The 24,155-nt window shown below is 35.1% G+C and overlaps 3 protein-coding genes across 3 annotated transcripts; all 3 read right to left on the reverse strand.

Annotated features, from left to right (window-relative positions):
• Positions 1-4,180: 4,180 nt before the first annotated feature.
• LOC113723101 (AT-hook motif nuclear-localized protein 23-like) lies at positions 4,181-5,572 on the reverse strand. Its single transcript, XM_027246366.2, has one exon. It carries the CDS (start codon positions 5,329-5,331, stop codon positions 4,453-4,455), a length of 879 nt encoding a protein of 292 aa, XP_027102167.1. The 5' UTR covers positions 5,332-5,572; the 3' UTR covers positions 4,181-4,452.
• Positions 5,573-18,782: 13,210 nt separating this feature from the next.
• On the reverse strand, positions 18,783-19,511 carry LOC113724128 (probable protein phosphatase 2C 55). The gene has a single exon (XM_027247066.2). It carries the CDS (start codon positions 19,509-19,511, stop codon positions 18,783-18,785), a length of 729 nt encoding a protein of 242 aa, XP_027102867.2.
• Positions 19,512-21,502: 1,991 nt separating this feature from the next.
• Positions 21,503-22,171, reverse strand: LOC140035563 (probable protein phosphatase 2C 55). The gene is made up of 2 exons (XM_072076835.1): positions 21,853-22,171; positions 21,503-21,714 (listed from the first exon to the last, which is right to left on the reverse strand). Exons 1-2 carry the CDS (start codon positions 22,169-22,171, stop codon positions 21,503-21,505), a joined length of 531 nt encoding a protein of 176 aa, XP_071932936.1.
• Positions 22,172-24,155: the final 1,984 nt, after the last annotated feature.

The following is a 24,155-nucleotide window of genomic DNA, read 5'->3' on the forward strand; positions in this document are numbered from 1 at the left end:
GGGGAACTGAACAAGTAAATGATTCTCGGGTATGAACTTAAATTCCAACGCCAAAAGAAACCACATTTGGATGCTTCAGTGAATCTCAACTGCTATTTGACATTGGCCATATGATCAGAGTCCCTAATTAATCAAATTGGCCCCAATTAACACCCTTTACGTTTTTCAATCCTAATTTAAGGTAAGTAACATGTGAAGATAGTGTGTTTGGATTGAGATGATTTGAAAAAAAAATAATTTATTTCATAAATTTCAGTTATCTTTTTATCTTCTTAATCACTTTTTTATCTCACATACATCGCATCACAAATAGTGCTACAGTAATTATCTCAAATAAATCATGCAAATGAACTCCTATCCAAACAAGTGTTTTATCTCTGGCTCATCCTGGCCTCATCTATAGAAGCTTGCCAAGACCTTTCTTTTTTCCTTTTTTTTTTTTTGGGTTCTGATGTTTATCCCAGCCTTATCTTTAGCAGCTTGGCAAACCCTTTGTTCTTTTGTTTTCTTGGGGGTTTTTTTGGGGGTTGGAGGGGAGGGGTAATGGGGTTATGACACGTGTCCGTTTTTTTTTCTTTTACGACATGTGTGTATTGACTCAGTGACTTGAGTTCGTAAACGTTATTACATATGTCTGCAGACGGATTATGTTTACCTGGACATGACACTCTGTTTATTGCATGTAAGGCCATCATCAATTGTGAAATAACACAAAATGGATTCTGAGATATTCTTCTCTAGTAAGTAGTAACCAGATACTGTTCTTTTTCCTCCTACAAAGAGCCTTATTTGAGGTCCAGATTATTTTGACATCCACGTACCATATCAAACTGAACATATGCACTAGTTCTCAAGGACGTAGATAAATTAAGCTCAGAAATTCCTAAAAAATTAGTGTTGCGAGGTGGAAAAGAAGCACTTAATTCCAATTAAAATGATTACAAACACGAATGGTTTACTGTCTAATTAGGTTTTGAATTTTTCGGACGGACGGTTTTGACTCTTTCTTTATTTCTGGTTCAAGGCTAAAGGGACAATATGTCCTAGGCAGGACTATTGTCGTTGGACGTGATCAGGCCGTTCAGTACATCAAAGAAGTTGCACTTTCAGTTTTTGGATTAAAATCTTTTGCCTGCAATCCCAATTTATGTCGACCAGAGAACACTTTTCTTTGGAAACCAAAAGGGCCTTGCTTCTTGATCGATCCGGACCACAAAACTGTGCTTGTTATAAGAGAATTGGATACATTAGGCGTCAAGGAGAATTGGGTAGAAAGTATAGTACAATCGTTTATATTTGACCAAACTGTGCAAGACCAAGGTTGGCAGTTGTTAATACAGATCCAAACATCCTGTACTCAGGTTCTAAACTTGATAAGGAGACAAGCCCCTAGAGACATAGGCTTTGCAGCACACCTAGAGGGTATCAGAGACTTTAGCTCAATATTTAGGAAATGCTCATTTGATAGGTTATCTTGTGACCTTAACAGAAAAAATGTAAGACTGAGTGAACTTGCAACACATATGCTTTTTGATGAGGAATTTCTAGATCTTCAGCGTCTTAGTACACTTTTTGTATAGTTCAAGATGAGCCCTTGTTCACATAGTGTAATGTTTTTTTACTACCAATAAATCTCTCTATCGTTTCTGGAAAAAAAAAAAAAAAAAGGAGCAGGTTTCCAGTTAAGTTGATTCGGAATTCGTTCAAGTACATGAGCTTGAAGCCCAAATTTATTTGGCAAACTGGCAAGTAAATCTTGTATTCTTTGGAATTGACCAAAAAGAAAATGAAAAAAAATAGCGAAAGGGTCCAACCTAACAATGTAATGTTGGAGGAGTAAGACATGTTCAAGTACAGTTTCAGAAGACGAGGGTGGTTCCAACTTCTTGACAAAGACATCCAAAACCTAATTCACATGCAAGTTAAACAAAGCTCTGAAAGAAATACAAGAACTGATTTTGCAGCTTAGAACTTTCTTTTTCTGCTAGAATACCATATGGATATTGGACTGCATAACATGTTAGAACTTGCTTATCATTGGAAAGGGTGCTGTTCAATTAATGAGCTCTATTCTAGTTCCATACAAGAATTATATAGCTTGATTCTAGATTTGTTGCATGTTCTGGCTGAAGCCTGAATGCTACTGTAAAACTTACTAATTTCAAGAATTTCATGAGCTGTATTCTAACAAAACAATGGTGAAAGAAAATGACGAGGCATCCTAATAGATACATGTTACATAAATAGCCATGAGCTAAAGAAGAACGTGGGAAAAAAATGAAGACATAATGACAAAATTCATCCGGACCTCATAGGGTAAACTTCAAAAGTTATTGAATCTTTCTACAAAATAGGGAATGCTGCCCTCCTAGTTTAATCAAATTATTAGCAATTATCCTTCCAACATGGATGTAGAGTCTTTGATGTGTAATAATACTATGCCCTTTTGGACCCAAAGGAAAAAGGGAAAAACTTTTGTACCCAAAAAGAAGAAGAAGAAGAAGAAGATGGGAGAACACATTTGTGTTTACAATAGAAATGTGGACTGTAAAAATCTAAGCCACCTCTAAGTGCATGTAAAACCTCATTCAAATCCTGAGCATTTTCAACACGCAAATAGGAGGAATGAAATGTGATACATTATTGATGCCTTACTACTCAAAATCCAAACGTCCTGGTGCATAAATTCAGATAACACTCGTGTAATTTCTACCTTGGCTAAATTGTTTCAGTCAAAGATCAAGTGGAGAACTGAAACTGCAGGTATCTCACGCTTCATTCCAGGAAACTAGCAAAGAAAATGTAAAAACAGTCTCGAAGCCAAAAATTGGTTTTATCATTCACTATGAAGTATAGTTAGTTTACATGCAAAACATAAAATGTGTAGGCTTCTGAGTTTCACCACAGAGATTTGAGCATATATGAAGAGGGGAAATTAATAACATAGTATGCGAATAAAATGTCATTTGTGTATCATTTACGTAGATATCACATGCCCAAAATGAATACTAAGATCCCGCATACAACTCATTTGTGTGATTTCGTCTTAAAGGGCATTGCCTATTTCATCTGCATAAAATGCAACTTAACGTTAATTTACTAAGTGAATTCCATCTACAGCTGCTTTAATTGAGTATAACTTGGTGCGTATCGAAACATAAAATTTTTTGTCAGAACAGAATAACGAATTGATTCCTCTTGCAGAGAAAAACTAAATGGCAAGTGTTGACATCTTCATTCAATCACCTATAGCAACAATATATGAGAACTGGAATAACATCCCAATTCATAGCTAAGAAAGAGGAACAGATTTCAATGGACGTCTACGTTTTGTTGTTTTTTTTGGGCAAAACTGGCAAAATAGGACTTTTAACGTAAGTTTCCAAAGCTGGAATCCATGATTATGGCTGACTAATTTGATGTAAGCTACCAGTTGAAACTCGAACAATAGGAATCATCAGTTGGTTGGCATTTGGAACAAAATGGTCAACCACCTGAATAAGAAATTGGTAACTGTATTATGTTTTAAGCAAGAAAATGTTTGGTACGATTATTGGTGTAAGGAATCTTTTTGGTACAATTGGAAATTTCTTCGAATTGGATTAGATCCATATGCTGGTTCTGCAACTCACGTACTTTGTATGTACGACAACAAGCAAGGTCTAAAGAAATGAAAGCTTTTGGCAATTGATAGCCTAGATGATAAATTTGTGTGTTGTTTCCCTTATTGTAGAAGCTTATTGGATTGAGCAAAGATCTCTTTGACCACATATATCTTCAACTAATACAAGAAAAACACAGGCTGGAGGAGGAAGGCCGAGAGAGGAATAGCCTCCTTGAAGTGCATCCATATGTATTCATCTATAATCAAACTCGGCAAGGTAGCAACAACTTTTGAGGAAAGCAAAAATGTATATGGGAAAAATTGACAGCAACAAAATGACCCTTGTCCTATATTCTGCTCATATTCTATGATACCTCTAGAGCATAGTATTTTAATTTCAGAGAAAAGACATCCATTAATTAGCACATTCCATTCTATATATATATATATATATACACACACACACTTCACAGCCAATTAAGTGGAGAATAATTCCTACGTGGAAAAACTTTGTAAATTCTTGGGTGAACTATAAGATAAGATAGAGATGAATTAAGCTATGGAGTAGTAACCAACTTTAGATTTTGCAAACACCAAATTTTTTATTAGTATGATTGAACAAGTTGCAGTAAACAAATGGTGGTAGAATTAGTCTCCAGAGCTACACTCAACATTGTCATCCAACAAGCACTTGAAAGTTCCATCCTTGAGGGTAACAAGAAACAACTAAAAGTGGAATTTTCACAAATCAAAATGCAAGGCACGTTAAAGGACAATTACAACTAAATGTACAACATGGATATGATTATGTTGCCGATCCATGGTTTTTCCCTTACCTTTTTATTGACCTAATACTGTGGCCGCCCCGTCGAGTTCCCTGTCCATCCTCCACCCTCCATTGGAAGCTGACTATTAGGCATATTTATCGGCAGATTGAAAAAGGGAAGCCCTAAAGATGGATCAGAAAATTGATTATTTGAGCCACCAGCACCAGCACCACTACCCCCACTGCCACCGCCACCACCGGAGGTCTGAGACGCCGCAGGTGGCTGCATCTGAAGTGAGTGATCATCTTCATCCAAAGGCAGCCTTTCATATGCTACGTTAGTGAAAGAAGCAGCAATAACAATCACAGGTCCAGAAGCAATCAAAGCTCCCACAACATTTCCTCCAACAACTTGACCTTGTCCACCAGCCAAATATATGGTCAAACTGGTGGCACCCGGTGGAGCTGGCGGTGGAAGGAAGGAGCCCGACAATGATAAAATCTCGAACCGGCCATGTAACGTCACGACTGAGCCCGCAGCAGCCGGTTGCCTCAAGCTCACATTGTTGACGGTGCCACTACCACTCAATATGCAAATACCTCTTTGCCTTTTTCTAGCATACGTTGCAACTGATTCAAACACATCACAGCCGCTGCTGACCTCTAATATATGTGCCCGGAGCGTGTTGGCGCTCTCTCGGGTGATTATCACCGGGGGTTTAGGCTTGTTTTTGGAGCCAGGTGGCCGGCCTCTTGGCCGACGAGCCACAACATCGCCTGAGCTTGTGTTTGATGTGACCAGCTCTAGACCAGCTTGGTGAGATTCATCGTCGTTCTCGCCGGAAAATTGGTTCCGATTGCTGTCATCTTCGGAGTTGGCCACTGGTCTTTGAAGCTGGAGATCAGGCCTGTGAAGCTGAGTAACAAAGCGAGAAGCTGAGCCTAAGTCTAAACCAGCCATACACAAGAACAAAAGAGAACAGGAAAACAAAGTACTAATTAAGTAAAATAAAGTATGATTAAATTGGAAAATTATAAGTAACAAGTATAAAAACTAATTAGCGATTTTTTATGTGGCTATTAAAGAAGAATAAAGCACAGCAATTCAAACCCTAGAGCGAATAGAAAACAAAAGGAATCGAGTGGAGAGAAAGGAAGGTATGAATGAAGATGAGAGAGAGAGAGAAAGTGGCAGATCGATGCAGCTATTGTCACAGCCAAAAGTATGCATTTGAGGATATAAAATATGTCGAAATGTTCATTTTTGAATTAAGAGGCACATTATTTCTTAATCCTGCTTTTTGTAAAAGGAGAATAGTATAATTTAAGATGAAGAAACTTACAAGGAGATGATAGGTACATATAAATAAGGTCGTATGCAGGTAAAGTTTCGTGTATCAATACATAAATAAAGATGTATAAATGTGTACGAGCGTGCGCACACACTCGCGTATCCTTGTTATTAGTAAAAGTCTAACGACGCGCATGCCATTTATTAATTTTCCCTTTGTCATAATTAACTTTGTAATGAGTATTTTTTTTCTTTTCTTTTTCAACTTTGCAATAACTTAGAGTAGAACACATAGTACTATATGATAATTCCTTTAAAGCAAGAAGTTTGATTATTTCCCTCTTAAACAACTTTATAGAGTTTGGTCCGGCTTCCCTAGGTATCATGGATAACATTCCTTGCAATTGTTTGATATTTATTCTTAATTTTAGGCACTTTATTTCGTCCTAGTGAGATTAAATATAGCTTTTCTCTTAGAGAATTAGTACAAGGACATTTCTGGTAAGCGATTAAAGAATTTGTGTGTCTACCTGGCCGATGGAAAGATGTATGCAATGGAAAGTACATGAATCTAAAATATAGTAAGTATTTTCATCAATTGATTTTTCAAGAGGTGCAAAATGCAAGTTCTTGTAGGATGATTTTCACAATGCAGTAACTCTTAAATGCCCTTTGCATTTTGCAGTTAACATTTTCATCCATTGCAACAACTCATAGTGAAGGGTTATGATATGTAAAAGTGTCTAGAATTTTGTATATGAAGGCGAGCCTATGTTTAACTTTTTTTGCTTTTACATTTCTCTTTTTTTTTTTTTCGTTTTTTAGTGGTTTTCTAGAGAAGTAACTAGGTGTCCGCTGTAGTTCAAGATGGCAGAGGACCTTCTTAGTTCACACCATGAGTTAGAACATGCATGTTATTTTTGCTGGAAACGAGGTCTTGGTAGTCAAAATAATTCCACTTGTTTTTGGCTGTTGGAGCTAGCCTTCTCCAGTTGCTACTTTGCTTTTCCTGCCTTCAATATTCTTACTGGGTCAGTAGGAATAAAGTTGAGATCTAGTGTTGGTATGGAGATCATCATGACAATTGAGTTCAGAATATAGAAGATTATGGATGTAATCAAAATGAATGGGCGAGAAGTACATTTCGTACATTATTTAGGTCAAAGAAGGCTGCCTTTCACCTTATTAGCCTTTGGTAAGGAACAATTGTACGCCCTTTTTTTTTTTTTTTTTTGATACTTGTCTCTAGGAAAAGAGCAAACACCGTTGCAAATTATAACACAAAATTATTTAGTTTGATTGATATGAAGTTCTGATAATATTTGTACCGTGTATTCTAGGAGTGCTACACCCTCAAACATGTCCTCGCGCCCTCCTCCTTTCTCCTCCTCTTCCTCTTTCAGCAAAAAGAAAAAAAGTTGTGATGGAGCGAAAAGAATTCATAGTACAAAATATTTATTTTAATTTTTTAATGTAAGTGGAGGTCTCAAGTCCGACATATTTCACTTACATTTCCTTCTTTGCTCATGGTATAAAATACAAATACACACTAGGTATTAAGGGGTAGAGCCATTTGAGGCCATAGAAGTAAACAATAACAAATGCAATTATTGTGAAATGAAAGGCAAGATTCGCCATCCCTTTTAGTCTTTTCATATGATCTCCGATTGAAAATTTTAATTTGAAGTATGAAATTTGTTCACTAATAGAATTAAGTCATGCATTGTAACTTACATTGTCACATCAACTTTGTAAAGAAATGAAAATAATATATTCACTATTTTTATATACGGCATTGTTTTGTCATTTAGGTACCAAAGCTTATCTATTTATCAGTAACAATAAACGCAGCGCAGCCAAGAATTCCATATTTTTGTTTTCCTTTAAGCTACAAGCTATCAATATGCTTACCTTGTACCTGATTGGAAGATTGATGAGGGGATAACTAAAATCTTCTTATAATTCATGGGGCTAAACAAAAATTGCCAGAAATTTTCAATTAGGCCCCTCGAGATTTTGTTTATTAATTTGTTGCTGATTATTTCCATCCACAACATTTGGTGGACTGCTGATACAAAACAAATAACCTAAAAACTAGAAAAGGTTATAATTGCAGGCACAAAAACAGAAAAGGTTATAATTGCAGGCACAAAAACATTTTTTTTTATTTAGCTGCCAACCCTCCATGGATAGTATACAAAATCTTTAAACTGTTTGGTTGGCAGGATATAACATTAATAAAGCTCTGAATCTGGTCAAAATTAAATAAACAAATAAAGCGCCGAATTAATAGAGTAGTTTTTCGTAATAAAAAATCCATTCTACCGAAAAAGATGGCATTGCAGCCAAGAAAAAAAAAACATTTTGGAAAATGGAGGGGAGGCAGCCTAATATACCTATTCGGGAAAGTGTTGACAATTTTTAAAAAATAGTTAGAATTAGTGTTCAACCGTTGACGAAAATTGTTTATATATTAGTATTACTTTGAGGCTAAGCTACGGCAGAATATTATTCAGACTCCCTAATGTATGAATTAGTCCTTGACAATTGAACTACCTTATACGATCATATATTAAGCAACTGAACTATAGAGACAAACTAAGCATGAAAAGTTTTTATATTATTAGAGGGAACTGGTTTCAAATTAGGTTCTTATGTTTCATAAATGAAATGTGTATGGGATTGGATACTATAGACCATCCCAAGTAGATGCGAGATTTACTTTTGGAACCTAGTTTGGAGTTAAAGAAAATGGAAGGTTATTAATTAATTGAATTTGCAAGTTAGGACAAGTCATAGGCTAGCCAATGATCTTTAGTCCTTGTGTATAAATTGTCTGCACCCTCAATTGGCTGAAATGACGAGTAAATTCCATCAGAAAGTTCATTGAAATCAATAAAATCACCAGAGAAAGCATCAGATAAGTTTCAATTGGCATTGTCTGAAGAGTTTTGATTAGCATAAAATCAAAGTCCACGGTCAAATCCTTTCATGGCAGACAATGTTAGTGAAAAAGATCATTTTGACACTCAGGCTCTTAATCTGAATATTATAACATCATATACTTAGAATTGTCAAATCGAGTCCTCCAATGAAACCGCAAGCTTGAAGCAACATTTCCAAGAAAAAGTTTGTCACACATTATTTTATACATTGTCCATGTAAAGTTCTTTTACACGAGCATTTGCATATGTATATTATTTGTGTAAAAATTAAATTTCAAATTTAAAAATAAATTTCGTGATACACATCCAATACTACTCGTGTATACACTGACAATACATTTATTGGTGAAAAGATTAGTCTGAATGATGCAAATTGGTAAATTTCCATGGCAGTTAAAAATATAGCGGACCCAAAATATGGTAAAAACGCGGTTCCTGCTACAACAAAACATTAATGAACATGATTTGTGGGGAGAAAATATTAACTTATTATGTTAGAGTACCAGTATCAAAACTAGCATATGAATCCTAACTTCATGAGGAAAGTAATGTCCAACATGTTTCATAGTATCTCAGGAATAATCTGCGGGTAGCATTCGAGCTTACATATTAGTATGGCTTCTTAACTTAGGAAAAAAAATGTTAGACAAGAAACTGCCATCTTATCCATTTTCTATCTATAGGGGAAAGGCCAAAATCATTATGTCTAAGAATGTTTGAGGACTTTATGGGTCTTTTTGATGTTTAAAGACTATCCAGGATCCACAACCTTTTACACAGGTTTCGATATAATTTACCCTTCTAATTTTTTGCATAATTACGTTATTCCGATTTGGAAGCAATAACAAAAGCTAGAAAAGGACCAAAAACCCAAAAAATAAAAATAAAAGAAGAAGAAGAAGAAGAAGAAAAGGAAATATACAAAAGCAGCAGATGGCAACATTTCAATCTAGACATAGTATTTGCCTAACGCGTTCGACATCATATTTTGAGTTATTAAAGTGAAACCGTTAACAACTTTTCTCTTTTCATAATTACATGCAATCTTAGCTGCTGAATTTCTTTACAAAGATCCCCATTGATCCAAGAGGTCCCTGGGAAGAAGTCTTGTATGTGTGAAATTGGGGAACCCAAAAGTTTTTGCAAAACCTGGAGTGTAGGCGGAAGCTGTGGAACGGAATCCATCTCCACCGTCAATATATATAAGATTTAACTTATTTGTAAACATTTCTTTCGCTCTTTTCCTTTCTTGGGTAATTATTTCAGGTCAATGTTGTTTAGTTTGAGTTTATTGTACTTCCTCTTTACTTCCACACGTGCAAACCTCCAACTCCGTTGAATTTCTTGACTTCAATGTAGGATTAAACTAGATCAATGACCCCCAATGGACACAAGAGATGGCCAAAGTCTTCTTTTGCCATCCATTGAGCTTGAATATTTGTGTTGCACAGGTTGTTCATGGGTGATTTTCCTTCAACTTAAGGTCATAAAAGGAGGTTATTCAGTAGCCATCGTAGCTTTAATTTATAAGCGTTTTGTGTATCACGGTCATTAGTCAAGTCATGACGGCTATGGACATGCTTTGAATTGTTCAAACATCCTTAGACAAATTTGGAAAGCATTCGATTTCTCAATCTGGTTAATGAAAATTGAAAAAGAAATCTTTGCGTCTCATGGGCAAACAATTAAGAGCGAGAGAAAGATGAGAAAAGCAGAAAGAAAATGTAACAGAACTAGAAAGGAAAAGTAGGGAATTCGTCTTATACGAGATTATTTCCACCGCTCGGGTCCATTCATGATACTCACGTCCAGCAAATCTAATGTCCATAAAGCTAAATTCTGCAACATATGCACAGCACTTTACGTAGGACGTCTGGAAGAACGTCTTGTCCACTCCCACAATTCTGTTTAGATATGAGGTTATTTGAAATATTTATTATAGTATTTGTTTTATGATGTGATGTATATAAAATAAAAAGATTGATTGAAAACTATGCTTGTGATATAAGTAAATAATTTTTTGCAAATAATATGATATCATAAACAAACCCACTATCACGAAATCAAGTGATGCAGTGCCACCTATTTTCTCTCACGAAAACACCGGCGGTATTAGTATATATGTATTAAAGCTCAAAATTATTCCAAATAATACTCCATAATTAGGAAGATTAACATTTAGTTAAAATAAATTTAGACTTTGCGAGATTTGAATCTAAACTTCTACCATAGTTTCAACCACTTAACTAAAATGAAACGTTATTGACATACTTTAGCTATGATAAAAATTTCTATTCCCTCCGTCCCAATTATTTTGTCATATTTTGGAAATCCATTTTTTTTAAAAATAGTGATTTAGTGGTGATGTCTGTACTTCTCGTTCCAATCTTATCTTTACAAACTTAAAATTTGAAGTTAAATGATAATATGCATATGATTAAAAGGAGAGACTATATTGAAGAGAAAAAGAGACTAAAAAGTGTTTTAACTTTCTCAATACAACAAATATTTTAAAACATTTTAAAATAAAAAATACGACACTTTCAATAGAACGGATGGAGCATAAAATGCTATTACTATTTCACAAAATGAAAAGTACGAGACTTTCAAAATTACTATTTCGCAAAGTACATGAAATGTTATTGATTTACCTTAGCTATGATCAAAATTACTAATGTAATCTAGGAGATGACACTAAAAGTTAGGACAACCACGTGAGATGTCCAAGTCATAAGCAACCTAGTGGATGTTGGCCACGAGACAAGCATTAGTAACTTTGATTAAGAGTTGGTCAAACTGAAAAGAGACGCCCGCGAAGACCGGCCTCGTGGACCATCTTTTCTACAAAGTCCATTCCATCATATAGATTAGACAGATATAATATCCCGTTTTGGTGCTCCTTTTCTTAACTTATTATTGCTGTCTTCTTTCTTGCGTTTTTGGTGACAAAAAATGAGATGGAATATATATTTTCTCACACTTCTTCTTGAGAAGAACCACCATAAACATTTCTTTCATAACTTGAATATATTGGTAATCCTTTAAACATGATTAAGAAAGTCTCTATTACAAGGAGTTAGTAAATAAGCCAAAAAGTTTTGTTTGACATGTATCTATAAGACTCCAATATGAAAACTTCCATGTATGGTGTTTCTTATTTCCTAGTACGTTACCTTGGTGCACTTAGAGATCATTATCCATAAATATACTGACATCAAAAGTTGTTAACAAAAAGGGCCAAACTTTCCTTCAAGCTGCATGTCAGATCATGTGATGAGTCCTATTTGATCACATGAACCAAGTATCAAATCAATCTTTTGAGGTTTTAAGTACAGATTTCGATCAACATCTTGGCACAAATTAACTTTATCTTGATTAAAGAGATCCGCCAAGAACATCTTGAAAGTGGGCTTAAAGGCAAAACCGTCTCCTAACTGCACTACCAATTAGTATTTTGGTAGGAAAGATTGTGAATTGGTTTTACATAAATTGAGTGGGAATCTAGCAAAAGTAAAAAACCTAAAAAGCATCTCATAGTGTTCCAATAAGATTGAAGTTGGATGCACCAAAAGTTAAACAAAGTAGTATTGAATTTGTGACAAGGATTCCTTTTAAACAAAACAGACCCAAAAACAAAAAGCATGAAATGAAGCTGAGCTAATTATATCGTTTGTTGTACGTACAACATCCATGCATTTTGTCGACTAAATGGGTTCTCCAAAACTGAGGACTGAAAGGAGGGTATATAATGGCCACTTTCCTACTTCACATCGTCAAAAGTAAGTACTCTATTATGTTACTGCTATCTATCTTCTGAGGTCCGTTTTCACTATCTCAAAGTTCTTCTGGGCAAAATGGGGACTGAGGAGTACCAACTTATTGATGTCACGAAGACACCAACTGATGTCCCTTTGTTTTTGGGTGGATCTGGCCGTCTGCATGGTTGGTAAGGAATTGCAGTTCAGAAATTGGCAGGAGTTGGTGGAAGTGGAGTACTGTCGATCGAGTTTGCCTGAATTAGAGGAAGATAGATGAAGATAAAGCTGCTGGACCAGTCTCAGTTTCTCAGTTCTCAAGAATCAAATTATGCTACTAATTAAACAACATATTTCCCACCACCCCTTTATCCCCCAGAATTTTCGGGCACCAGGCCCTATGCCCCTATGACAAGTGGTGGTGGGGAAATGGTCATCAGAATCCAAGGGGTGGCAAGTGACACCTGACAAGAAGCCAGATCACTATTCATTAACTTCAAACCCCATTGGAAGCAAAAATTTTAGTGTAATGACAGACTGAAATGCATTTGGTAATGAGCTGAGCTGAATCCAATCCAATCAGCAGAGAGTTAGGAGTGATTAAAAGAAGATCTCTACCAGTCGTTTCTTCGCATCATCCCCGTCCGTGTCATATTTCAGCATCATCAGCACTACTCTCTGGCTGGGGTGGCACCACTTTCTATATTCTCTGTGCTTTTTCCATGTGCCAAATTTGTAGTGGTATAGAGTATTTCAGTTTATATTTATATCAAACCCTTTTCACTTGGAAATCCTTTTGTATATCACGTTGTATATTAGTGAAATTCTTAATATAGAACTCTTTTTCTTTTTTCTTTTTTTTGAAAAATTTATATAGAGCTCATATCATACACCAAAAGGTCTAGTAATGGTATACATTCAACTTTTACATGAAATAAAGAAGTATATGCAATCTGTAAAGAGAAATTACCATATCGATTTGATGTAGATGAATCTGAGAAAATTTATGTATAATAAGGTTGAATTTGAACTTGCACTCAGGGATTGAATTACCTAAATCATCATACAACAAGCTAGACAAAGTTTTTAGGACTTGTTCTCATTTGCTATAGATTTTTGTAAAAGGTGACTAGAGAAAGTTGTCATGCAAAATATTCAAAATCGGCCGAAGTTACTCATGGTTAAATTCTAGATTATAAATTTTTTACCGTTAAAAATTGTAAGTATCTAAATATGAAAATATATCATAACATAAAAAAGAATTAATTATTTAAAATCAAAATCTAAAATCAAGTAAAAAATCAAACAAGAAGAAGCCCTAGGTTTCTCGCACAGACATCAAAGTTTCGTACACGAACTTAAATGCCTCGCTTTCCCGTAGAGCTTGTCATTTTAATTCTATCTCTCTCATATATATATATATATATACTTTTTTATTTATTTAAATATATTTATTTATTTGGAAAGACCATAACTCCTTTTCTTTTTCACTATATCTCCTCCCTACATATATCAATATACAGAAGGCCACATGCATACACACATACATGGTATATTTACTTGTACATACTATTGGCAAGTTGATAAAGGTGCAAGCAAGTACTTTATGAATCAACTGCAAAACTGGTATACCTAATTACTTTACTCAACTTAACTTCTTTTTTTTTCCCCCCCTAAGTGTCTCTAACGACTCATCCATTAAATCGTCATGCTATTGAAGCATTGATCCACTCCTTTTGAAATTTGATAATGAGTTAGAGCAAATGAGACCAATCCCATCTGTTTCATCTCCCATTTGCAAAATTCAGCTCCCCGATGAAGGCTAATGACTCGAGGTGGGGGTTTGTCGCCTTTCAGCATTATTCTTAAATTAATTAGCAACTTTTCTTGGTCATCTCAACAACACAGCCACTATCCACCAATAAAACTGCGTCTGCGGACTCACAAAGGTGATTAACTTCCCCCTAATCTATGCTTAAATCCGAGGTCCCCACCATGTTTGCTACCTAAACATTTTTTTAATGTGTATTAGTCTTTATTGAAAGATTGGGCAGTAGACATATTGGTTCCACCAAACTCTTAGGCTGATTTCAGGCAAGTCCAAGGTTTTGTCTATGTGAAAGCAATGATAGCAACCAGCTGGCTGTGGACCTTCATTTTCATATTATAGAGCAATAGTGGGTCTTTTTTAAAAAAAAAAATTAGAAGGGGATAGATAGTGCTAGGTCTGATTCCAGAAAATTGATCAACGAGAATAATAGGGTTTTTGACAACCCAATAAACACAATAATAAAGTAAGTAAAATAAATAGAAAGACACAAAATTTTACGTGATTCATTTTATGTCCACAGGCAAAGGGGTAGCGGATTTATTATAACAAAAAGAGAAAGGCTAGACAATTTGCTATAGCAAAAAAAGAGTATTGCCCTATATCTACAGGCGAAGGGATAGCAAATTTACTATAACAAAAATTCCACAAGTTACTATAACAAAAACTCACGATCAAAGGGGTACCACATTTATTATAAGAATACGAAAGAGAGAGTACAAAACCCTTGGAAATAATTTCGAGGTTCAAAAGCACATAAAACTGAAAACACAAAAGAGTCTAAATAAGACAAAATCTTAACGGTCCAAAGGCCACAACTTGCTCTTTTGATTTCCTGCCTAACCAAAACTCCTTTCAAATTGGGGTGTGGTCAAACTCTTTTAGACTGGTGTATACGGCACTTGAATTGGTGCTTTAACACACTTAAACTCATGTAAATCCACTATATTTATAACCACCAAGAGTAAAGATTTTTTGTAAAACTTTTGATGTAGGATACAAAGACAGACTCAACACATAGGATTTGAGAGGCTGGAAGGGAGTAGGGGATGAGAATCTGGACGTCTAATTCTTGGAATTTCAATTTTAATCATTAGACTAAAACCTCACTGGCTAAAGCAATAGTGGGTCTCTATGGCATACATACATACATACATACATATATATATATGTATGTATGTATTAATTAATAACAAAAGAATAGATGATTAATGGAGAAATAATGAGATTTAACATAATCAATCTTGTCCAAGATTAAAATAGCTCGATAAAGTTTGCACGAACAATTTAACAGATGCGTGGATTATATTTAGTTGCATAGATGAAATAAGAGGTGGAGAATGCACTGTTGGCGTATGCTAGCCCCTTAATCATTAAATAAACAAAGATGCGACATAAAATAAAACATAGGGATTCCTTGCAATTTTATAATGAGTACCATTTGGATAAAATTTTGTTTTATCATCTGGTTGAGAAGGATTGATATGATTGTACAGCATAGTGCTTAAAGTATGATTCTTCCCATAATCATTTGTTGATGAGCACATATTAAAGTGTTTACCTTAACTATGTTTTTATCATTATTATGGTTGTGAATTGTTTACTTAGATCTTCCAACAACAAAGAGTAAATTTTGATATCTTAGTTGCTAGGAACAAGAGTTACGCACTTAAAATAGAATATATGGCACCAGAGCCTAAATCTTAAAGTATTAATAAATAACAAACAATTCTTCAAAACCTTTTCGCATTGTTAGTACGATGTAGAAATTTTAAACAAGAAAATTGTTAATTTAAGTATCATTCTTGGGTCAAGTATTAAAAATGGCATAGCTTCCAAAAAAGATGTTAACCAAAAGAAATATGATCTCAAGGTTAAATGGTATATATTATTAATTACTGCCCCTATGAAGCACGAGGATTACTATTTTTTCATTATCTCATTTCAGTCACAATTGACATGTCCCTTTTCTTTTATCATTACACATTGCAAGAAGGTTAACATCGTGATTTGAACATAAGTATACTACTAGTGACTTGTTAGTGGTAACTTTTACAAAGTAGATTATCAATGTCAAGTAGTCCTATTGATTTTTATAAGCTTGGAAATGGATTTGGGACATCACCAGCTAATTACGTGATCAGTTATTAAATTTAACCACATTGATATTTCTTGCCTACTGGAGTATTTTGGTAATGCAGCTTCCAAATTTCACTGTTGAATTTGATGGCCAAGTTAAAGTGTATCATAATAAGGTTCCAAAGCAATAAGCAACATACCATATTAAGACTTTGGGTGCGTTTGATAAAACTGAAGTGTAAAAACTGAAATTTGAATCCATTAAATAATTGAATTATTAAGTATTAAATCTAATATATTTGGTTGCATATTACATTTAGTGATAAGTGAATATCTTATCACTTAATTTTGGGAACAAGTTTTGTCTAGAAAATTCAGTGCCACTTAATTAATTCAGATGTTTAATTTTTTGTTATCAAATAGTATGAATATATTATATCTGAATCTATTAAATTTAAGTGCTGAATTGAGTTATTAAACAGGGCTTTTGTTTTCAAAGGTTTTTTTTTTCCCTGTTTAAGGTAGCAATTTGTGTTTTCTACAAAGCAAAACAGTTTTTCTTTTTAAGTTTCTACAACTATTTGACGGAGGATCCATTTACCAATCAAATTGATGATAGTGAAAATCTACTAAATTATGGACATCCTGATCTAGAGGTTAAGGTTGAGTTTCAGGAGTCAAAAAGGTTCCAACTTCTTAATTCCCAATCTTCCACTGTTTAGAAAAAAAATACTTTAAAAAAAAAAAAAAGAAGCCTACTAAATCGAACTATCTTTTGGGCTGGACCTAGGACGAAATTTGGCTCCACAGCGTAGAAAAAAATTTAATTATCCCAAAAAAATGAAACGATTTTAAGTTTTAAGTTTCTCTTCTCCTTGTAGAACGCAAAAGGATGAAACGTGGTTTTCTTAACTGTTATTGATGCCAAAATGCAGCTCCTGGTGGCCCAAATCAAAGGTTCATAAACAAGCACGCAAGTCACACCATGGTAGTAGCTTTTAGAACCCATTAAATTCAACAATTGGCCCATAAATTGGGTATGCGATTAGACAGAAGGGCCCATAAAACATAGTTTCAGCCTGTTATCTACACCACAAATTTGATGCAATTGTATATAAATGGGTTTCGCTAAGTAGGGGTGTAAACGAGATTAATCCAAATAAATGCCCTAATATTCAAACTTATTCTATTATTTTAATAAATTTAAAATTTTGTTCAAGATTCATTTGTTTATTTACCGAATTTAGTTTGAACGAGTGTTTTTTTTATTAAATTTGAATGTTATCAAATATAAAATATTATTCATTCTTGATTTGATTAGTTGATGAGTCAAATTTGAACGGATTCTCGCCAAGTCGAACTCGATTCGAATATCAAATAATTAGTTCATTTTTCAGCCCTATGGCTAACAAGTGTTTAATGAGTGCTAAAAAGACTTTAAGTGTTAAATTTTACGTGAAAAAAGTTAATTTGAAAAAGCGTCTAGTATAATGAGGATATATATATATATATATATATATATATATAATGTGGAATTTATGTGCAATAATAGGGAATATCATTAGAAAAATCTAAATTTTTATAGCTATTATTTGGTCAACATACATGACCTCAAATTCTCACTGGTAGACCATAATAACTGGGCTAAAATCACGTACTCTAAGTTATATTTCATCTACTTCAAAATGTAGAGTATCATAAAGATTTAGGCAATTCATAGGCAATCATGACTTTAAGTTGATCATCATGATACATACTTTTCTGCTAATTGGGTTGTGCGCCTGCGTTGCACGAATTTGCCAAGAAGATTGTGATAATAATAACACTAGTTATGAACATAATCCAGCAATAATTTTCTCTTCTCTTGTTTAGAAATCAATTGCTCAGGAAAGCTTATATTTATCTTGTTGCGCTTGTGATTTTTACTTTTCAAATACAATAGTCAATTTTTTAAAACAAAAATTTGCAAGGCCAATATGTGAGTAAATGGAAATTTCACAAAATTTATTGGTGCAAATATGAGACATATTGAAATTATTAAAAAAAAAAACTCGTAAGCCTAATTTTTCTAATGGATTAATGCATGTATGACATATAATTCGAATTTAAATTTGAAATCCAAAATTTGCATGTATATCATGAATTTAATCGTGATAATATGTATATTGTGAAAGTGTATATAAGATTTACTCATTTTCAGTTCTGCTAAAAAACTTATGGGCTACCTAAAATCAAGAGCTTTCGCCTCGAATCTATACTACCATCCAGGATAAAATAGGACAGAAGGAGAACAAAAATGGGAACATAAATAAATCTTGCCTCTCCATTCCATTAGGGCAGATGACCCTAGTTTTTTGTGTAACTTTGATCTTTCCTGAATGAATCATCTAAGCCACTAATTGACAGGAAAAAAGTTCTGATCGAATCGGATTGAACATTAATCCTTGATAGATGTATGTAGAAGAGAATTCTTACAAACATATACTATATGCAACAATGGAGAACTGCCAGTATCTATACCCATTGCGCTGGAAAAACACGGGCGACAATCACAGTAATATCATCATTCTTGCCTCCAATCCACCCAATATTTCCAGCCTTTTCACTCTCAACTGCAAAAGGAGTAACAGCCAAACTGCTCTCAGCCTGTTGAAGAGCAAAATCTGCTATCTTGCAAGCCAAAATCTCTGAACTGTCGAAATTTTTCTCTCCTTCCGTGACTAACTGCTCAAGTTCTTCATTATGCACGTTATCAAACAATCCATCCGTCCCTGCAACGATTATGTCTCCAGGAACGACATCCCTTTTGATCTCCTCAGCCACATCCAGATCATTCCTCTCCTTTCCTAGCTGGTAGGGACAATTAAACTCATGCTGCTGAATTCGCGACCGGTAAATAATTCGTCCATTCCTGATATGGACAAATCCACTGTCTCCAACATTCACAGCGTGCAAACAATCATTATGCAAGGCCAGGATGCAAGCCGTGGATGACCCTTTTGCTTTAGCTATCGCGAAAGCTTGATGTAAAGCCCTTTTAGGATCAACCGGACCAACCTGACTTTGTTGTTCGATGTATTTAACAGTGTTCTTCATTAGTTCTCTTGAATATTCTCCAGAATCGATGCCTTTCTTGGACCATCCACCAACCCCATCAGCCACCCCAAGAGCCTGCAACTTTGGCAGTATGAAGTGATCATCCTGGCCTCGAGGCTTCTCTGGATCATCTTTGGGTATGTACATTGATCCGGCTACAAACTTTAACCTGCCGGAACAAATTTTTTCATTTTGGAAAGCCGTCCCATCTGACATTTTCCTTTGTACCCTAGCCATCAGGATGCCGTGAGCTATGAAGTAGAGCGAATAAAGAAAGCGAATCAAGTAGATCAAAGAAAATAAATCAAGGACAATCAACCAAATAAATATCCTGTATTTATATCTCCTAATTATACAAGGACTTTGGTTTACCCCAGCTTGTGGAAGAAAATATTCTTTTTCCAAAATTCCTAACGTAGCCAGGAAAAGGAAATAACCCCTAAGTTATCCAAGTATTAACTGCTTCCTCCGTCCTATTTTGATAGTCCTATTTTTCTTTTTCGTCTATTCTAAATTATAATTCATTTTTCAATTGAAAAATGTAGTTATCTTTTAATTTTTCTAAAATACCCTTATTCAATATAGGTTGTTATTAGTATAAACTACCTTATTTAATATAGATTGTTAATCTATCCCATTTAATATATTTAGATTTTTTAAAACATATTGATATATGAAAAGCCAACTTTGTTATTCTTTCAAGCTTATTCATATTAGTAGGGAAACAAACAATGTCATCAATTCAAGTGAAATAATGTAAAATGAGGATTGATTCTTTTTTAACCATCAATTCAAGTTTCCATGAATAATTAATATAAAGTTGTATTTTATTTAATGTAAGGGTATTTTAGAAAAATAGCAACCCAAATTTGTTTTTCCAACAAAATTAACTATTTTTTTTAAACTATGTGAAAAAAAACTATGACTATTAAAATGGGATGGAGAAAGTATTAACAAGGGGTTCTAAAATGTTAGTTATTTATTTTAAGGTTCATTTTATCGTTATCGGAACACCTTACACAAAAAAAAGAAGGTGAACCATTATCAAACCTTTAAAATTACCACTACCTTCTTTAATTGCAACACTTATTTCGAAAAGAATTTACTCATTGCATATAAAATAACACCAGACTCATTTCTTATTTGCTTTTCGAAGGACACTAAATAGCCAAACCCTTGTTTTAAGTCATTTACAAGAGTCTTTTGGTACGAGAGTTTCTTATAGTGTAAGGATATTGCTTTCTGAAGTTCTGGAGTCAAGAAGACAGAAATGGTTAATTATGGCATGCAGCATAAAAGAATACTAGCAACTTTCATTTGTTTAATGCGAAAATCCACACTCTAGATGATTAAGCCTACGTTTGATTCTGTATTTTGTTTAGGATCAATTTTATATACACGACAAATATAAAAAAATTTACTTAGATCTTTGTCTCATGTTGCAATCATGGTTCAAAGTCGCGGTCGCTGTTCCGGTCGCGGTTTGGACCGTTCCACATCAGTCTCGGCATATCGATCGCGGTCTCGGCGAGATGCAAATTTTTGAAATATTTAATATTCTAAAAATTGTAAAAAATATGATAAACAAAAATAATTTTAAAAATTAGTAAAAATAATAAAAATTCGAGTTGGCTCGGGATGACTTGGAGTGATTCGATGTGACTCGGCCGTTTCAATCCTTTACGGTGACATCTCGACGAGTTGAGTATCTCGGTATCGTTTCGTCATGGTATCATATCGGCGATGGTCGAAACGTCGAGTCTCTCGGTCTCGGCCGAGTCTTCGAACCATGGTTGCAATAAGAACTCATACAAGTAAATATTTGTTCATGTTCGATCATCTTATATTCACTCGTGTAAACATCTCCTCACAATCAACACAGTAACATAAACCCTAAGGGTTAAATTTACATTCCTATTTATTTTACCGAATTCAATCCTGATTCACTACAAAAACGTTTCAGATCAAAGTGGAATAATTAATGCTTTTCCACACAAACACAGACAAAAATCATCCTCCGGTTAGTGGCTGATGAATGTCAGCAACAACCACAGTTAATTATATCACCAATCTCGCCGCCAGTACGCCTAGCGTTTCCATCCTTTTGGCTTTCCACTGCAAAAGGAGTAATTGCCGATTTACTTAAAAGACTTCCCTAAAGCAAACTCAGCAATTTTCATGGCCAAAAGACTCGGAAAGTCATGATCTTGCTTCCCTTTTCTCACCAGCTCTTCAAGTTCTCCATCATGCACGTTATCAAACAATCCATCTGTTCCTGCAACAATAACATCTTCTGGTTCCACATCCATCTTAATCTCCTCAGCTAAGCGTACATCATACAACCCGCTTCCTAATTGATACGGAACATTAAATCTATGCTGCTGCACTGGCGATTTGTAGGAGATTTTTCCACCTCTTAATATGAACAAATCCGCCGTCTCCCACATTTATCGCCTGCAATTTGTTACAACACTAGCTGTAGATGTACCTTTGGCATTGGTTTTGTAGAAAGCTTCGTTCAAAGCCTTTCTTGGATTAATGGGGTGCTTTTGGTTCATGATGGTAAAAATTGTGTTAGGCACTAGTTTTCTTGAATATTCTTCTCCGGAATCAATACCCTTTCCAGCCCAACTCCAGACCCCATCAGCAACTCCAAAAGTCTGCCGTCTTGGCAAAACAAAGTCAGCATCTTCTCCTTCAGCCCGTAATGAATTCTTGTCCCTCGGCAGCAAAACTTCTTCCAAAACGACGAGGAACCTTTCTTCTCGGGGCAGCCCTTCCAATGGTTTAGGGTTATTGATAAACATCTTTCTTGATCAAGTACAAAAAACACAAAGTTGGAGAAATTAAACTATCTGCAACTGTGTGTTTGGATGGGGGAATTTGGATGGATTTGATTTCAATCCCTTCGCTCAAATCTCTTGGCTGTTTGGATAACCTTAAAAGGATTTGGATTTGAAATTCATCGAAATTTTTGTAGTTCAAAGCGAAGGAATTCACTCAAAACACACGTCATTTCAAATTCCTCCGAACAACTTCTTGTATCTCTTTCTGAAAATGTTTCTCATTTTTTTAAAAGCGTGAACCGAAGAATGGATCAAAACTACCTGTTGGTGTTCGTAGCATGTGGTTGAGAAAAAAGAAAACCCAGTTTATGTAAATAAATCTGTGCATGTTATGGAATTTCTGGGTCTTGTACGGATAGGTTAACCTTTTCGTAACAATGGTATCAGAGCCAGGCAACGAACCCAACATCCCAGATTCGAATCTCGCAGAGGCTCTGCCTCCTTGAAAGGGGAGTCCCAAAATTACCAGGCCGTCGAGGACGTCGGCCTCTAAGGAGGGGCGTTTGTTATGGAATTTCTGGGTCTTGTACAGATAGGTTAACCTTTTCGTAACAGTGCACCGTAAGAAGGAGCAGTTGGCCGGTGAATTAATCGGAAAATAGTTACAGAAACCGAAGTGATGCCCCTATATCATTATGGCTTCAAACCTTCGATCGGAGAAGAAAACGAAGAATGGAAAATTCAACTTCAACCCCTAAACATTTTTATTGTTTAGTTTTTGCCCCATGTTAATATTAAATGTCAATTTCTTTCATCATATAACAACCTTTAGCGAAACATAATAATGTATTTCGATTAGATATGAATTTTAAATTTACTCATTTCAAATGCTGCATCGATATCAAACTCCTCATTGAATTCAAATCCCTCAAAGTAGCTTTTCAGAATGATCATAAATTAACTCTTATCTAAACTTTTAGATAACGCAGAATGATCATTACATTTGTATTATTTCCACCTTCAGCGTTATCTAATCTAAACTTGCATATGTAATGAAATCACAAATACATGAAACTAGCATTTATTCGGGTCAAAAAATCGTGTGACCCTGGATTCTACAAATGGTTATTAAAGAAGGGGATAGACTGCTTGGACTTGGACATTGGCTGAAACCTGAAAGAACTCCTCCACTTGCTCGGGTCCTATTCTCATGTTCTGAGTGGGTATGTTCAATCTTTATCATTTTCAGAAGATAGAAAACAAAGCTCTCCAACTCAAAAGACTCCACAACGATGGCTGTATTCATCCCCAGGAATGACCTGACAAAAATGTAATATCACAACCATCCTTGAGGGAGACCCAAACTTAAGTACCTTCAATGTACCTTCTTCTGATGAAGACAAATGTGATAGAAGAAATCATTAGCAAAAGAGGCATTACTGATCTTGCCTTGCCAAATGATTAAATTGGAGATCTAGCCAGTAAACCAGTTAATGAATCTATCTCTGAGAAACCTTGCGCTTCTTGGCTACTTAGACATCATGATGTTTACAAGACTAGGTAAACCCACCAGCCTGCCAACTTTGTTCCTGACAACCGGTGCCACAGTTGACAAAGAACCAAGAAGGCTGTCCTAGGATCGATGAAACTGAGACTATCTTCAGAAATCTTGTGCTTCTTGAATTACATTATTCCCATGATGCTCAGAAGCCCAGATGAACCGACTAACCTGCAAACCTTATTCCAGAAAACCGGTGCTAGAGTTGACAAACAAGGCTGTCCTACACTTGACAAACGAGATTTCATGTGCAAGCGGAAAAGGGAATGGTGACATTGTTTTCGCCTCAGCTTTACCCGGTGCTCCTCCAGATATGTATCTTCTGGAGGGAATAGGAAGAACATGTATAATTGACTTCACAGTTCTTGGTGTTTCACGCAATGATGTGATCAATGAACAGGAAAGGGCACAGGAAATTGATATGATGGTGAACTTTCAGTTTTAGAA

Source organism: Coffea arabica, chromosome 2c (assembly GCF_036785885.1).
Source record: "Coffea arabica cultivar ET-39 chromosome 2c, Coffea Arabica ET-39 HiFi, whole genome shotgun sequence".
In the NCBI taxonomy this organism is placed as follows: domain Eukaryota; kingdom Viridiplantae; phylum Streptophyta; class Magnoliopsida; order Gentianales; family Rubiaceae; genus Coffea; species Coffea arabica.

What these genes read in the sequence shown, in the direction of transcription:
- LOC113723101 (XM_027246366.2), bottom strand. Translation starts at nt 5,331, where the DNA reads ATGGCTGGTTTAGACTTAGGCTCAGCTTCTCGCTTTGTTACTCAGCTT.
- LOC113724128 (XM_027247066.2), bottom strand. Translation starts at nt 19,511, where the DNA reads ATGTACATACCCAAAGATGATCCAGAGAAGCCTCGAGGCCAGGATGAT.
- LOC140035563 (XM_072076835.1), bottom strand. Translation starts at nt 22,171, where the DNA reads ATGTTTATCAATAACCCTAAACCATTGGAAGGGCTGCCCCGAGAAGAA. An exon ending in CTACAAAACCAATGCCAAAG is followed by an intron (nt 21,715 to 21,852) that starts GTACATCTACAG and finishes CGTATCAATTAG; the next exon opens with GAAGCGGGTTGTATGATGTA.